Here is an 18,264-nt window from a genome sequence, read left to right as displayed (position 1 = left end):
TCACAAAAATTATAGTTAATAAAATAAACTACATGAAACTGTTATTAGTTTAACTTATAACTAGTTTAATACAATCTAATGAAGATAGTATATTGGTGTTCATGTAGCCTACAGAAATAAAATATTTTTAAGAATGTTTTTTTTTCTCCAAAGTTAAAAAATGTGTTGAATAGCAATACACCACTTATTTATGTTCTATAATTTTTTAAAACTTCTCTTCCTACAGTAGCATCAGTCATATTTAAAGACCAAGAAGTTGTTGTCATGGCGAAACCTCTAAAAATTTGGTATCTCTGCAAAGCCCTGAATATGCTCTTTACAGGACATTAAAACTGTGACACGTATGATGTCAGAAAAAATCGCTAAAATATAATGTCCACTACAGAGGACAGAAGTCTATTCCCGGGTTCCAGGAGGATATACTACTATTGTTTCCCATTGTTCTTCTTGAATGATGTAAGCTGTAACTTTCCCGGACTTTCCAAGATCCTTCTCAAGGCCTCACAGGGGCAAGATATCCGCCATTTCATGCCCTCGAACACCAATAAATTCAACCAAGTTGTCTGATTTCCAAGTTTCTAAGAGTAAACCTCAGTTTAATCACAGTTGTGTGGCCTTGAACACACACACTTCTGCTCCTCCTTCTCATGGGTAGCACACACACACATACATGACTAACAATTACTGTACATCTCTACCAATACAGTATAAAGCATTTATTAGAAACAAAAATAAATAACACTGCATGCATTATATTCAATACATTGGCTAAATATGTGTAACAAGAAGGCATCTACAAACAAGATGATGCTATAATAGGCCTACCAAAAAATGATAATCCTAACCAAAATCCCAGATGGCCAGACAGCGATTCATCTTCTATAAATCATTAAAATATTTGTGTCTGGGACACCATGAGCACAGAAACTGTAGTGTACATTGCAAGTTTTTAAATGCTGTAATGGAAAATCTTAACATAAGTTGTGCAAGTTGTTGTTGTTTAATAAACGCCGTGAAACTAGACGGATGAAACGCATGTTAGACCCTCTGGTTGTCTTGCTATTTAGGGCTCAGATTGAACAAACGTAAGTTGTCACAGCTGCCGGTAACTAAACGCGTGAAGTGACCAGGAGTAAACAAGCCCTAAGGAGTTGTTTTGCTTGAGAATTGTAGTTCACTTATAGTGCAACGCAACTCGATTTAAAATAAAACCGAGATCGTTTAGTGTTAAACTTTGTTTAATTTAACATTTATTGTTTTTCACATTTTTATTGTTTGGTATCACTGCAGGTGCTGTATATGAAACACAAGTGCCCAAAACTTGTATCTATTTCACATATTTTTTGTTTTAAAGGTGGACAATTGACATGCTTGTACTGCAGAACATGGATGTTTGCCTCCAGGGCTTCGCGACAGTCACGTGACTGAAAACTATAGCCTATATATTTCATCTGAATTAATATTTTAATCCAAATTATTGCCCTGCCTTTGTGTTCCCAGGTGAAAAAATACTATAGTAAATAGTATAGTGTTTTTTTTAACCATATAGTAAATTGTAGTATACTGTATATATTATAGTATTTACAACACTTTGTTAATGAATGCTACAGCATACTGTAGTACTAACTATAGTGAACTGATAAACTGTAATAAATACTGTAGTATACTTTAGTTTTTACTACAGTAAACTGTAGTGTATATTGTAGTATAATATACCATATAGTTGTAGAAAACTTAGTACAGCATTGGGTAAGGTAATTTGTTTATATTACTATAGTTGTTATATTATCACAGCAACTATAGAATTACCACAACAAATTAATTCAAGTACTTTACTATAGTATGGTTCAAAAACACTATAGTATTTACTATAAATTACTATAATATATATATATATTTTTTTTTTTACCTGGGTTTATTCGCTTGGAAAAAGTGGATTGTCAAGTGGATTCAACACCAGACACATCCCTCAAAGCACCTGAATGTAGTGAATCCCTGTGTTTACAAGCTTCTTGAAACAGTTTATAATGTTATTATAAGTGTTTTGGACAGCTCGTGTCATTTTTTCTGACACGTGACATCGCTAACGTATTTTCTCCTTGCACAGATTCAGATTGACCAACAAGAAGCTGCTTTCACCAATGAGAAACCTGAAACAAACCTTGGACACGCCCATTACTCCGAGCTGCAGCGCCCCCGTTTGCGTTCAGTTTCAGTCAGAGTCGATCTTCAGAGGTGAGGAGAGCAGTTCACGGTATTTCTCATTTGCATATTTTTCAAACACACTTTATTGTTTGTTTGAACGGCATTTTACAGGCTAATTTCTGTATTGTTTTTAACGGGCACAGCGACAAACACATATGTGTCTTTTCTGGCGTTTTCCTACTGAATTAAAATGCAGCGAGCATGTGAGGAAAAATTAATTCAGACCTGAGAGATTTGTGATTGTTTTAACGTTTTCGCGTATGAACGTTTACTTAATGTCAAGTCAAATGTCAAAGTTTGAGATCTGTGAGGAGATCTACCATTTTTTATAGGGTAGTTAGTACTGTTAATAGTGTTTTTTTGTATTATTGTTTTAAAGTCATAATGTGATAATTATTAACAGTATTATCTTTTAATAGAGCATTTTACATGCGTTTAGCATCCTGACTTAAATAATGTGTTTCTAACAGCAAATAAAGTAAGATGATCTGTGAATGATCTGAATGTCTTGTTGAATGAGTGTTGATAGTCTGAGGATCATCAATATTAACAGAGAAACTGCTAAAAAAATACTCTTTTATTTCATGTCAATATTTCCTGTTTTCACCTCATTTATTATGCTGATGTCTTCAGATCTGCTGTAAATTGACAACAGACTTGAGGGTATTTGTTTTCTTATATATATATATATATATATATATATATATATATATATATATATATATATATATATATATAATATTATTAATCTTATATATATATATATATATATATATATATATATATATATATATATATATATATATACATACAGATAAGATTATTCTGTTCTCCATTAATATAAAACGCACTCTGTAACAGATATATTTTTATTTAGTCAGATCAGCTCCTCCCACTGCGTTTCATCATCAGTGAAGCTCCTCCCACAACAATCACACACTAAAATTCCCCTAATAAATGCTGGGATATTCCCATCAGAGGAGCATCAGGAAGAGCTGAAATCTGCAAAGACTGAGTTTATTAAAGAGGACAGTGAGAACATGAGTGATCCAGAACCCTGCAGAATGAAACATACTGAAGATACTGAAAAACAAAGAGGTTGGTGTTTATTCTTCATTCATTCATTCATGTTGATGAACAACATTCATGTTAGAAAGATTCAAGCACTTCATCACATTTAGATAAACAGTCAGAATATGAAATAGATATTGAATTTTAAACAAATGTTCAGTAAAGGGAGGCAGTGGCGGAGCCAGGATTTTTTCATAGGGGTGGCCAGGCAGGGGCCAGCAACCTGTCTGGGGTGGCACAGAAATCTTAATTATTTCAACATAAAAATTAGGGTGATTATAATGTACTGGACTGTGCCTACAACACAACTGAATACAGTTAGTTTTTAGCCTACTTATAGTAATTGAAATCATGGAATGCTGAGTGAATTTGACCCTTTTTTTTTCTTCTTTTTTTTTTAATCATTCCTCACTTGCAGGAATATTAATAAAGGGGTTCACACTATAGCTAAATTTAAACTTGTTCAGTCACTTCTGGTTCTCAGAACCCCCAATAACTTGTTCTTCATTGTTGCATCTCCATGGATGAGACAGATTACTACATACTGTACTTCAAAGATTATTCAACCTTCATTGAATTTTATGTATAATCAATGAACTCTTCAACAATTCTGAGTTTGTCTGTTTCAAAAAGTAACCAAAAAAGTAAACACTAAATGTTTAACGTTCTGTATTGTCAAAATAAATAATTGCAACAGTTCTATCATACTTAAAATTAAACTTAGTAGGCCTACAAAGAAAAAAAATGTGTTCTCTTTTGAATTCCCATTTGCTGATACATTTAAATGTGATACATTTTTATTTGTACTTTATAAATTAACGCAAAATTAGCATCTTCTAGTACAAATGCACAGTTCTCGCATTTATTTAAAAAAATTACATATAAGCTTGTGCCTTATATTGTGATCTCACATAGCAGAATATTTTAGTCCACAGACATGTGACGCATATATAGGCCTACATGCATGCAGTTTTAACGCAGCTTTAATCGCCTTTTTTGTTATTTCATGACTTAATAGACGACAAAACTACGACGTTGCATTTATAGTGAGTACAGCGCACCATATTTGCGCGTGACTGAAAAGTGCGCGGTCTTGCAACCCACCAGCTGAGAAACAGCTGTAAGCTGTTCTACGTAAGCTATAGCTATATATAATGTTCACCGTTCACTGTTGTTCTGCTGAAGCTCATTCGGCACCTGTATCATTTCCGCGCATGTTTGACTTGCTCCTGGCGCTGAGGCGAAGTTGGAGTGCGCGTCTGAAAAGTCTCCCATTTTTCGTGGTCTTAAAGAGGCGGCTCTGCATTTAAATAAACGCAATTCTTGTCAACAAAAAAAGTAGACAGAAACAGCAATTGTGAGCGGGGTGGCCAAAGGGGTGGCCAAGCTTAGGCCAAGGGTGGCCACGGCCACCCCTGGCCACCCCCTGGCTCCGCCCCTGAAGGGAGGTTGACTGTCAACATCAGTTCAAACGAACGTCTGCTTCACAACACAAAAGCACTGATGAAGGAGAGAAATAAACATGATGACATGATTCATTACATAATTTTTATCCAATATGATTGGTTCTTTATATGTATGATTCAACAAACCCATCTGTTACTAGGTTAGCAAAACTGGATTTCTTGATTACTTCAGCTTGTTACTGACATTAGATTATATATTTAGTCATCTGTCTAGTTTCATTTCCACTTTTGTCATATTCAAGCATGATTCAGATTAGAGATGGGACTTGCCTGTGTCACAATAAACCATGATAACTTGTCCTGATGGTTATTATTATCGTTTAAAATTTTATTATCGTTAAATGTTTAGTTCACCCAAAAAATTAAATTTCTGTTATTAATTACTTATCCTCATGTTGTCCCAAACCCGTAAGACCTTCATTTTGAGTTCCGTTTTGAAACTGAAAGAGTGCACTCCCGCTCTTGAGCGCTCTTTCGGTGACAAAACAGCAGACGGCATGCAAACCTTTACTACATAGTTTTTGTTATGATCACCGTCTGTCCTGTCACTTCCCGGACTACATTCCCCATAATCCTCTCTGCCAATCACCTCCACTCACTCCACCAATCACTTCACTAGTAATCACCACACCCAGCTGCAGCACATTAACAGGACTATAAAGGACTTTCACTCACACACCACCTCACAGCGAAGTCTTGTTTTCACTCGTGTTACATTTCTGAGCGTTTCCTTGTATCCTGTTTGCCTGTCTGTGATTGATCTTGCCTGATTCCTGTTTTACGACCCTGCCTGCCTCGATCCTTGCCTGTACCCTGACTGCGACTCTGCCTGTTCCTTATTGCTCCTGTTTGTTCCTGTTTGACCCTGCCTGTACGACCACGCTCACTTCTAATAAAACGCTGCATTTGGATCTTACTCGGAGTCCCGCCTTCGTTACAGTTTTTCATTGTTACAAACCTGACACCAACCCGAAAATGGAGATTTGTTAGGCTTTCTTTTTAGATGGTTGTAGCTCATTTTAAATGCACACATTGGCGTTAAATAACACATAGTATGCGTGGACATATCATGGGATGGGGTTCTTCCGTTTTATTTGTTTATTCCCTTCCTTGTGTTTCTATACTCTGTCCTTTGCATGTCTATTCTTTTTGTGTACATATGTATGTGTGTGTGTCCTATGTCAGAGACACAGATGAGAGATAATTTTAGCCATGCTGGAATGTGTGTGTAATGTAACCTTTCTCTCACTAATGCATGTTTTCCGAGTGTATGTTGACTGAAGTGCCATATTCTTTATATGGAATTATGTGACGGTATCAAATTTTCATGTTGTGATTAATTGCTGAAGCTTTTATCATGGTATACAGTATGTTTTATGGTGGGTAACTTTTACCTTAACACCTTTAACCTTATTATTTATTATTCTCAGGTTAGGTTGAGTAAGTCAAATCTGCCCTAAATCATAAGCATTCAAACAATACTTACAATATGTTCAGAAGACTTCTCTGTGGTCTGTTCGTGCTCAAGGGTTTAGTAATAAGAATATCGGTAGACAATTATTTGCAATTAATGTAGTAATAGTTTTAATTACAATTTAACAAAAGTAAAGGCAAACAAAGGTTATTAACAAAGTTATCAAAACAAAGCAAAGTTTCAATCAAAGGTGTAAAAAGCTGGGTTTCTCGCGTCGAGACGAGAGACACTGCTCAATCAGTATCTGTCTGGCCAGTCTTCTCATCAGTCTTTTATACTCAAACAGTTCACTGCCGATGTTAAATTCTCTTCTGCTGTCATCAGTTGGAGAGCTGCCAAGTCTTCCACCATCCTTTTAAGGTGTTTCTGACGTAGCCTGCTTTTCCTCCTGTTAGCTCTCCTCTTGGCTCTTCTCCTCTGTGTCCGTCTCGTTTTTGTCTGTAAAACATGCCTTATCTACAACATTACAATTCTCTTGTATCTAATACATAAATGTTTTCTACTCTATGTTACTTTAATATACTATACACCACAGTTTAATAGTTAACATATACTGTAAGTAAAGTAGTCATATACAAATTACTTTAACATGGTTAAGTATACATGCATACATAATAGCAATTAATATCATTAGTTTGCTTTTCTACATTACTGTCACGGACACGTCAGGCTCCACCTCCCTGCAATACCCACGCACTCAATCACCGGAGTTCTAATCACCGCCACCTGCACGTCATCATCCACTCAAGCACAAGCACTATATAGCCCACACTCACACACACAATAGTTGTCCTGTCTTGTTTGTTATACAGACTCATGTATACTTACCTCAAGGACTCCAACCTGCTACTTACCTGCTACCAGCGATCCCAGTCTCTTCAGTGTCTCCAGTCTTCCTCCTGTGTTCCTCCTTCCGTGTGTGTGAGTGTTCCTCGTCAGCCATTCTCCATCTCTCCAACAACGACTTCCATCTACAAGCAACAAAGGACAGTATCAATCCCCTATCATCACATTGAACTTTCTATCCACCACTTACTCACCTGCTCATTGCTGAATCTCAATAAACAACCTTACTTGCTTTTACTTCTGCCTCCGTGCCGTCTGTACCGTAACAATTACATCATTTTAATACATTTTAATGCATCATCACTAATTGGGTTACATAAAACTACTACAAAGCCAAAACAACTTTAAACAAAATAGAGTAATTGCATAATCATCATATTCATCAACACCCACTCCTTGCAATTATTCTATTTCTCTAGGTTTGCAGTTTCAAACTCAGATACGGCACAACAAGGTCTTTGAATTTATTGTATTTGGCAAGCAGCATGTACACTGTTCCATCATTTATTAGCAAATTCGTGTGAAATACATCCATGTAGTGTTCCACCCAAATGCGGGTGTTTCTTGGTTTCAAATTCACCTTATGAATTATTGTACCTTTAACAGTATCACCTGGGGGCCAAATCTTTGTCCTCTGCTTTAGGATAGTCAAATACTGGCCAAATTTTGATCTCAATAGCTTTCCATTTGTAATTTCATGTACACACATTCCAAGCAAGCGCCCTTTAGGATCCTCACACAGGAACGTTCGGCTCCTCCCCTGGCTCAGACAAGGTTTGCAGTAGCCAAGCAAGGGAATCTGGTCTTCCAGGCAAAGTACCTTGGAGACTTGTGCCGTTTGCCTGTTCTTCGTATCCTTGGGGCGTAAAGATGACTTGTTTGTTGTCTGATCTTCCGTCTCCAGAAAATCCACAAACTTCTCTGTCTACAACAAAAAACACCCCATCAAATTTAACCAATCTTACAACTTCTGTAGTATATTTACTGTGCAAGCAGTGCACAAAAACCTGGTCCCCCGACTGCCATGCCTTGTGTGCATCCAAATCATTGTACCAGTCTTTGAATCCGGGTTCAAAATTTTTTAAATTGTTCTTCCTTTCTTCTAGAATGTCTGTATTTAATCCAGTAATAAATTCAAAAGATCTCACACTATACTCAATGGTTTCATCATCATTGTACCAAAGAACATATGCCATACTTTTATAACAATCTTACATAATTACAAGGTTTACTCTTGGGTCCATCAGTGTCTGGCAGCATCTCATACATTTTCCATCATCAGTAACCACCCAGTAATTAAATTGTCTTGTCAAAAGTTCTCCCCCGGGAGCTCTTCTGAGTTCCTAGGAACATTAAATAAGTTATATCCAAAATGTGTTCCTTTTCCATTCAGTAACATATTCAACATATTCGTTAAATATGAAAACAAAACTAACAAAAAATGAAAATATGAAAAACATTCCCCTTACTAATACATAGTCTTTTCCCATATTTTTATGGTTATTAGCAGTTACTTAAAACCCAATAAAGTATTTAATTCATTTCAGTCCTAAACACAACATGTTTATATAGTATAATTCAACAACATATTTGTATTTATATTTATTAATCAGTATAATAGTAAAATAATATTTACCAAAATCTCCCAAAGAGCCTCACTGATCTCAGCTGAGGTCTCAGCACTGGTAGATGCACGGTTGTCGTTACTTGCCATTTTGGTCTAGCTCGTGTACTTCTCAGTTGCAATACGTCTTAATGACTAAATCAATATGTATGCAAACTATATAGAACTTATTCTAGTTCTGCCCCTCCTTTCTGAGGGGTTCTAGATCTAGTCAAGGCCTTGCAGTGCTTCTGACTTACAACGAGAGCCTGTTTGTCCTCCTTATCTGCTCTCTTGTTTTTCCCAGACACCTGCATGATAAACTTAAGGAGTCCACAACAAAAGCCCTTTACCCCTAATAAAGCTCTCGTTACCCCTCCAAGGCCGGTAATTTCTAATAGAATCAAAATACCTATAATAGCTCCCACTATCAATATAACATACCAGTGATCAATTATCCACTGTATTGCATTATATGTCGTAGTAACCACTCCTTTTCCTACATTAACTATTGTTTCGATTGTTTCTTTAACATTTTTGCCCACTATTTTCCATCCTTGAAATATTTTACTTCCTATATGTTTCCAGTCTTGGGTAGTCCATTGTCTGTATCCTGAATTTTTTTCAGCATATTGTAGTCTAGCCACTGCCCAATAGAAAGGGTAAGGAGGCATGCATCTCCCTTTATCCTCTTCATCATAAACAATTTTGTTATCCATATATATAGGTTTATAAGAAGTAACTTCATATGCCAACATCCTATTAATTCCCTGATTAATATCCACTCTCCTAAGGTTACTGTCTATAGTTGTATTTAGATTTAGTTGTATTTAGATATATTGTATTCAGCATACACAAATGTCTTTTTACCTTCAAAGTAATAAACAGTCCATAAACTCCTGTCAACTGACATTTCTTCCTGGTCATCCAAAATGCCACTGACATTGACTGACATTCTGTATTTTGGTGTTGGCACATTCTCTCTATTATGGTATTCAGGAATTTCTTTAGGGATAGCCCATATTATTCTGCTATTGTTTGCATATCTCATCCTCACTATAGGTAAGGGAAAATATCCTCCTAACCATGTATTCTTGTATTGTATTCTCATACCATTATGGGTTTCTTTAATTGTTTGATCTAATTAATTTAGCTTTCATGCTTTTCACGGTAATGCTCTCCAAAATATTAGTTCCAATATCTCCCAATAGATCCCATAGTCTGAATTGTATTATCATCTGATCAGCCTCAGTCCCATTGTCCGTAATCACCTTTTTCCACAATTCATTATTTCTCTCCATTATGGCTATTCGTAAACCTTGCCATGTTTGACCTCTTGGGTTTCTCCAAAAAGCTAACCAGTGTTTAGTTTTGTCCTCTTCTTTCCAAGTGATTCCAGCTCTAGCCATATAATCTTTCCCACAATTCCATTTTCTAGTCTTGTGGTCGCATGGGCATATACTTGTAGTATATTCTTTCCCTCTTTCTACACAGTTTTGGTTCTCAATCATTTTCCTATAGGCATCCAGTGCCTTTAATCTCCAAATTGTATGTAAATCCCAATTATACTGAGTTCCATCACATTTACTTAAATTCTTTTCTGGACAGTCTTCCCAGAATTTACGTGTTACAATACTAATTTGGTATAGGGTTCGTAATCTCCTAGAGTATCGGCTAATGCCTTCAGTAGTTTCTCCTATTCTGGTGGATTCATTATACCACTTTATCCATGAAAATGGATCACACATCTTTTTTGGTGTTTCATACATAGTATACTTATTTCTAGTATAGTATTTTGCACAATTTCTCTGAAAATTTCTTTTAGGATTATACAACCCCCACTTTTCTATTTGTGGCCCGCCATTAGCTGGTGTGAGTGGGGTCGGGACAATTTGGGGTTCCCTAGTCTCCATAATAATTTCCTTTTGATGTTCCTGATAACATCCATGCTTCTCTCCAGGTCCAATATATTCTATTCCTTGCATCTTGTGCCAAATCCAATTTTTCTTTCTTTGTGTAATATTAAAGATGTTTGTTCTTGTTCTACATTTCACTAGTATATTTTTTCCCACTGTATAGTTTTTTACTATTTCTTCACATCTGCTACACTCCTCCAAAGTTCTCTGTTCACACGAACCAAAAATGAATCTTGTTTCTATAGTACAGTTTGCTACTTCTCTTATAGTAATTTCATCCACGACCATCAGTTGTGTGGTGAAATCAATTAAAGGCCAAATTCCTGTTAGGATTACAATTCCTATTGCTAGCATTACCACCAGACAAGGCCTAGGCAAACACGGTTTCCTCCATTGTTGCAGTTTTCTTGCCCATTCTTCTCGTTCATCTCCGTCTTGAAGTTGCTGAAAAATATTTAATAAAATATTTCTTTCCTGAAAAATATAATAAAAAATATAGCTGCAAGCAGCAATTCGGGGCCAAGCCCCAGTAGGGGCAGTAGCGCAATACGGAGCAGGAAGAGCAAAAACAGCAGAAATTGAATGTACATGCAAAACATCTGGTTCAGAAGGACAGGTGGAAATGAAATGAAAATCAATAGAAGTTCAGAGAACGAACACGGAATGAACTAAAATACTTGTATCTCATTGAAGAGGAATAAAGATTAGCACAATCCTTATTTGGATAAAAAAGGTATCAAAATGACTCATTACACACAATTGTATAAAGGAACCCCACACGAGATTCGAATCCACGACCTCCGGGTCCAAGGTCCATTTCTCATCTCATTGCACCACTGTGCAAGTGAATGTTTCCACACCTGCCGAAGTTTATTAGTTCATGTGAAAATGAACTCAAAATGAAGAATTCTTATAAAGCTGCACTTTAGATCATTCTGCAGCTCATCATGCTGTAGTGCAATACAGAGCAGGAAGAGGAAAAACAGCAGAAAATGAACAAACATGAAACAGCTGGTTCAGAATTACGGGCAAGAATGAACTCAGAATGTACATAAGCTTAGATGAAAATGAACACAGCATGAAACAAAAAGCATTTATTTCTAATCCTAGAGGCAGTAAAGGAATCAAAACACACTATTTTATAAAACCGCTCCACCTGGGATTCGAACCCACTAACTTCGGATACAGGGCTCTTCAGATAACTGGCTTTACACATTGAGCTACTTGAGGATGCACATTCAACAGACTGTGGAAGAAACCTTTTAGTCTAACAAAGAATTCACAAAAAAAGCATTACTTAGCATGCTAACCATATTAGCATGCTAAGCTAACTTAATGCTAATGAAGCTCATGGTTAACTTGATAACTGAAGAGCCACATTAAAGAGAATGACAACTGGTTAGCATGCTAAGCAATTAGCATGCTAAGCTAACTAACATAAGACAACAAACACAAGCAAGGTCACATTCAGAGATGAATATCTTGGGAATGGTAGCGAATATCAAAAATCCATTCAGTCATTTCTGTGCGGCTCGGTCCAAAGATCACCTGAGCTGATTTTGGACAAAATTGGATAAAAATTGTAGGAGGAGTAGCGAAAAAACTGTTTTCCATTTATTTCAATATGGCGGACAGGTACATTTAAGGAAAATGACAAATGACACATCGTCGGAATCGGCATAAGCCAGGGAATAAAATGACATAAAGCATACACATTTTGGAAAGTGTTTTCAAAAGTTATAAGTGGTTTTGCAATAATCATTACATCTGTGGAACAGTAGGTGGCGCTGTGTTGAAACTTCTCAGGTACCTTCAGGACCTTCTAAAGGTCATACATACCAATTTGTGTGAAGATATGTCAAATTGTTTAAAAGTTATTGCAATTTATGACAAAATTCAAAATGGCGGACACGTGGTTCATCCGATGTTGACGAATTCGATATCCTCGGATTCGGCATGGCACAGGGAATCCATAGACACCAAGATCTTGATTTTCTAATAAAGTGTTCAAAAGTTATTGGCCAAAATAGCCATTTTTCAGATCTCATGACCTGTAGGTGGCGCTGTTCCCAAATTTGGCATGGAACCTCAGATCATGGTCTTGATCAAGTGTACCAATTTTAGTTTTGATTGCTCAAAGTTTGGCCGAGATACAGCCTCTATAGCAATTTTGGGTCAACCTCGTTAACTTCGTGACATCATAACTTTTGAACAAAGATGAATAAAAAAAATCTGTTCAGTCATTTCTGTGCGGCTCAGACCAAAGATCACCTGATCAAAGTTTGGACAAAATTGGACAAATTTTGAAGGAGGAGTAGCGAAAAAACGGAATACTGTACTTTTCAAAATGGCCGCTACTGTAATGGGCGGAGACTTAATGTAAGAATTTGAATAGAATCAGCATGAAGAGACGAATCAGATGTACTAAATTGTATTTTTCTAGAGCAAATGGTTCAAAAGTTATAAACTTTAGAATGTTGAATTTTTGAACTGGTGGTGGCGCTATAGAGTTGGTCCTAGAGACTCCAAAATTGGTCAGATTTCTAGACATGACCATCACTACAAGTGTGCCAAATTTCATCATTTTCTCATGTTCCGTTGATAGGGCTGCCATAGACTCCCATTCGGGAGGAAGAATAATAATAATAAAAGGGAAAACGTACAATTACAATAGGGGCTACAGCCCCTTTGGGGCTTGGCCCCTAATTTTAGATCACCCCCCCACCCCAGAACCTCCTGTCAATCTCACTTGATTATCAATCTTGTGCCAATTCAAGTTCAACAGCACATGCAAGAATTTGAGGTTCTCAGGCAGTGGTCATATTTATTATTACTTTAAACACCAGTGTATGCCTGTGTACTGGCAAAACTGAGGTTTCACCTTCCATTATTGGCCTCTTGCCAGGAGATAAAGCACCTGGCTGCATGCTTCCTTGTCTCCAGAAGCCAATTGGAACACACATAACTCTGCTCTCTTTTAAAAAGATTTTATTTGAGCATCTTTCTTCATCCAGTTGTCCAAACTGACAACGCATATCACCATTCACCTCATCACACTCTCCCCTTCTTGGGTAATCAATTCGTGGTGATGAAATTTGTGTTCCTCCATGACTTTCTAATAATATTTTGGCAATAGTAGCTATTGACCAAATAATTCCAATTCCTTTTTCAGGCCGAAACATTCTGCCTTTTTCGTCAAAGCAAGTTTTTAGGCTCTCTAACTCTTTCCCTAGGTCTCTAGGGTCAAGTAGCAGCCATTTACTTTGAACATCCTCCGTATTTTTCTTCATACGGTAGGACCATAAATAATCGACGCTAGAATTACCCAGCTGTTTCTGATAATTTGTATTATCCACGTACACCTTTGCACCTTCAAGTCTGCCTTTACTAGATAAATCACCAAAAGTCTTATTCCAAGACCACACTCTATGTCTACCATACACCAGCAATTTCCGTTGTTTAATGTCTTCAAGACATTCATCACATTTAATCCATTTCATTCCTATCCATAAACATTCACAGGCATCTTTTCTCTCTCTTTGTCTTTGAATCTTTGAGTCATTATCACTTCAAGTTTAGGGAAAATAATCCTGCATTCCTGGCAGATAACACATAATGCTGCTTTTATGCCTCCAGGGCATTTGAAATATTGGTCTCTTGGTACTTTGGAACTTTGGACATTGTTTGTGGTTTGCTGTCTTTTAACACTCTGAGGTCTGAAAACGCGCTGGCACGTTTTGCAGTTTTTTTTTTACATTGCAGCAAAACAGACTTAAAATACTCCGTCATTTTTTGTCATAGAGACATAAGTAATATATCAATTGAAACTATAGAATATCTTCTTTTATTTGTATACACTCAGAGTAAAAACACAATGTTGTGCTTTTTGTAAAATAAAGAAAACTAACATGATGCGTGATTTCTCCTCTCCCTCTGAACGAAGTCCAATCTGATAGTTCTCAGAAAATGAACTGTAACTTAGTGAATACTAATCACAGAAAAATTAAACTTATGTCTAAAAAAACGTTAAGATGTCAGGTTTTAAATCATGTAAGTCAAATCGAAAACAAACCTTCTGTGTTTATGTAATCTGTATGAAAAGAGAGCCATGTCAGAAGTCCGTGATTCAGCTCATTATCCGCTAATGCGGCCACGCCCACGGAGGGAGCGCTATTCAGACGCAAATTCAGAGGCAATACATGCATTCATCGTCTCAATCGTGTATTTATTGTCTTGAAAAGTGTTTATCTGGATGCAAAAGTCATGGTTAGGGAGCTCTAGAAGATATGCAGTTAGTTCCTGTTTTCTTTTCTTCTATAGATTAATTTTAGATGAGTTTTTGTTTCTTTAGCGCCCTCCGGCTGCAGTATGAATTGGAAACTCCATTCATGGAATAGCCTCTTCTTCTTTTAGATGAATTTGTGGACTAAAAATGCACAGAGAGCGCCCTCCGACTTCAAGGATGAATTGAAAACACCAGCGCTCATAGTAATGACAATGAATATTAAAAAAATATAACTACTCTGTATAGAAAATTGACATAAGCATATGAGAATCCAATATTTCTCCAAATGTGCATGCTTTTAAACTAAAAGCCTATATTCAGACTCTTTGCATCACAGAAATACATTATATTTTAAAGTATAATATAAAACCATTACTTTATATTGTAATAATATTTTTCTGTATGTTTCATATATCATGATGAGCTTGAGACATCACAGAAGGTTTTTTTCACAGCCTACCTGACTGAAATGCCTCATTAATATGCAAGTCATTTCAGCTCATTACTATCCAATTCTTTTGTCTTCTCAGGTGAGAATGGCCCATTTTCAGTGGTGATTCACGCCTCCATGCATACTGTGTTTCTTGGCAAAAAGTGTCTTACAAAAACTAAATCAATATATTGTTTTATATGAAGGAGTAGGCAGCATAATTTTTACATAATTTTGAAGCAAAAACTCTAGTTTACAACCTCCAATACCCAGAAGTCTTGTGAACACAGATTTACTATACTTTTTTTGGCCTTATTTCAGTGACTTAAGTTTTTTGTTTTTTCAATAACCACGCATAAACATTATTCCTTCAAAAACACAAACATGTACATACATGTTCCTCATATATTATTGTAGCCTAGTTTGTGCTGAATACAGTGTAATGACACTTTTGTCATTTATATGTTTATGAACAACTGAAAAAAGCACAAATGTCAGGGTATGTCAAAACTTCTCCAGGCCCCAAATCAGCCTCAGACTCCAGAGGGTTAATTCCTTTCTGGATTTTGGTTTACTTTTAGCTGGCCCATCCCACCAAATATATTCTCCAAAGCTACCACAAATGACACACATTCCTCCAAAAAATGCTTTATCACATTTTATTTTCACAGGTTTAGCTAACCTGCCTGTTTGTCTAGCTCTTTCATGTTCAACATTTGTTACTATATAATTAGCTTCACATTTTGTCATTAAATTGGTTTCAATTCTAATAACACCTCTTTGATTATGTATTTCTACTAACTTAAGCAGCTCTTCTTTATCTTGTTGATAGTTCTCTTGTTTAATTTCTTTCTTTGCCTCCTTATTCCTTAACAAGGACCAGATTTCTTTTATTCCAGAGGCCATTTTCAGCTAATTCTACTGTATGTTTATCAACTAGCTTGATTATTATATCTTTTTTAGTAATTAAATCTTTAAATGGTTTATTTGTATTTTTATTGTCCAACCTGATCCAGACGTAATCTCCTACTCGGCAACAGTCTTCTGGCTGCTTTTCCTTTATGGTAGTCTTTCGTTTAACCTCTGTAAGATTAATAAAAAACAGCAGTTCTTCAATGTGTTGATCCCACTTGGCATGGTTACAGTTGGCCCTAATCCAACTTTTGATAGTGCCTACAGCCCTTTCTGCAAGGCCATTGCTCTCTGGAGCATATCGCAAAGACTTAGTTAAGATGATATGTTTTTCAGTTAGAAAATCTTCAAACTGTCTGCCAACAAAATATGTTCCATTTTCCACACATACACTTTCAGGACGGCCCCATGCAATCATTAACTCTTCAATGGCCTTAATTATTGCATTAGCTTTTGTTTCTTTTAAAGGCTTTGCCCAAATTCGTCCTGTAAATCCATCCACTGCCACCAATAAATATTTATTACCTGCTTTAGATCGAGGGTTCAAGGGCCCTGCAATATCTAAAGGCCATTCTTGGTTTACTCTTTCTGGTGTTATGCTTCCATAATCATTTCGTATTGTTCTATTATACCCTTTCCGCATACAGTTTTCACAGTTTAATCGTATAGTCCTATATTTCTGTCTCCAATTGGAAACATGTATCTTATTATCTGTCAAAACTTTACCCATTAAATTTACACTTGGGTGTCTGAGTTGATCATGAATTTTTTGTATAACATTTTGGCCATTAAAGTGTCTTCTGTAGAGTGGCTTGGTTGGTGTATAACGGTCAATTCCATACCTCCCATTAATTCCTGAATTTCCTGCCATAATTCTGCATGTTCAATTGGTTTACCTTTTGATTTGGTATAACCGTTTTCTTTCCAAATTGGTAAATGATCATTAATTCCTTCTACCACATAATTACTATCTGCAACTATTATGGCTTGTGAGATTTCAAAGTTTCTCAGTGCTTTGAGTGCTTTCGCTACTCCCATTAATTCTGCGTACTGTGCTGTACCATCTGTAACTCCCTTTTCAGAGACCATGACCTTGCCGCCTCGCTTCACAATGAAAGCCCATTGAGCTTCCTTATCTTTACTCATCTTAGAACCATCCGTGAAAACAACTGTACTTTTATACATATCCAGTGTCTTTTTCTGACATTTTCTTAATTCTTTATGCCTAATTATTAAGTCTGGATCCAAGAGCATATTTTCCCATCTCTGCCATCGAATATTTTGTGCACGAACGTCTTTAACTTTATTTTTAGAAAGATGAGCCAATCCTGCTGTATTCGTGTTAATAATTATCTTCTGCCCCCGTGCCAGACCTTTCAACTCGCAATACTTTTTACTAAGTGCAGCAAGTTGTTTTTCCACCGGAGTGAATTTATTTTCTGGATTTTCCCAACTACCTGACATAATCCTAACAGGTATGTTACTTTTTTCATTCCTCACTATTAATTGATACCCTATAGTATCAATTTCCAAATCAGCTTCTAAATTCTTTCCATCATTTCTTCCTTCCAAATTTCCTGAACTTAAAATAGCTTCTTTAAGTTCTTGCAAAGCTTTTTCTGCTTTTTCAGTCCAATTTAGGCATCCACCCTTTATGGCTATATAAATTGGTTTTGCTATCTGGCTAAAACGAGGAATTAAGTCTCTAACATACCCCATCAATCCCATTGTTTGTTGGACCTCTCGAATGGTTTTCTGGGTCCCAATTTGGCTGACTCTGTCTTTCATAGTCTGAGTAACCCCTCGATTACCTGCTGAAATCCAAAAACCTAAAAATTCTACCATGTCTGTCATCAATTGTGTCTTTTTTATATTTAATTTAAACCCTGCCTCCGCAAGACGGCTTAGCACCTGTTTAACAGTTTTTACATGTTCTTCTTCATCGTTAGATACAATCAACACATCGTCTATATAAATTTCAACCTCCAAATCCTTTAAAATTTCTAGCATTATTGCTTGAAACACTACTGGTGAATTTAAATAACCTTGTGGTAAC

At 36.3% G+C, this 18,264-nt stretch overlaps 1 protein-coding gene across 2 annotated transcripts in view; it reads left to right on the top strand.

Annotated features, from left to right (window-relative positions):
• The first annotated feature begins 2,125 nt into the window (after positions 1-2,125).
• The window catches only part of LOC125280196 (gastrula zinc finger protein XlCGF57.1-like), a 28,910-nt gene continuing 12,771 nt past the window's right edge, over positions 2,126-18,264 (top strand). Inside the window, exons 1-2 of one of the 2 annotated variants that reach the window (XM_048210557.1) lie at positions 2,126-2,254; positions 3,083-3,303. In XM_048210557.1, the coding sequence (XP_048066514.1) occupies positions 2,142-2,254; positions 3,083-3,303 (334 nt within the window). In that variant the 5' untranslated portion in view covers positions 2,126-2,141. The remainder of the gene's footprint in view (positions 2,255-3,082; positions 3,304-18,264) is intronic. The other variant, XM_048210565.1, reaches the window with a different exon arrangement.

This window comes from Megalobrama amblycephala, linkage group LG1 (assembly GCF_018812025.1).
Source record: "Megalobrama amblycephala isolate DHTTF-2021 linkage group LG1, ASM1881202v1, whole genome shotgun sequence".
Lineage (NCBI taxonomy): Eukaryota > Metazoa > Chordata > Actinopteri > Cypriniformes > Xenocyprididae > Megalobrama > Megalobrama amblycephala.
This window is presented reverse-complemented; position numbering and strand designations above follow the sequence as displayed.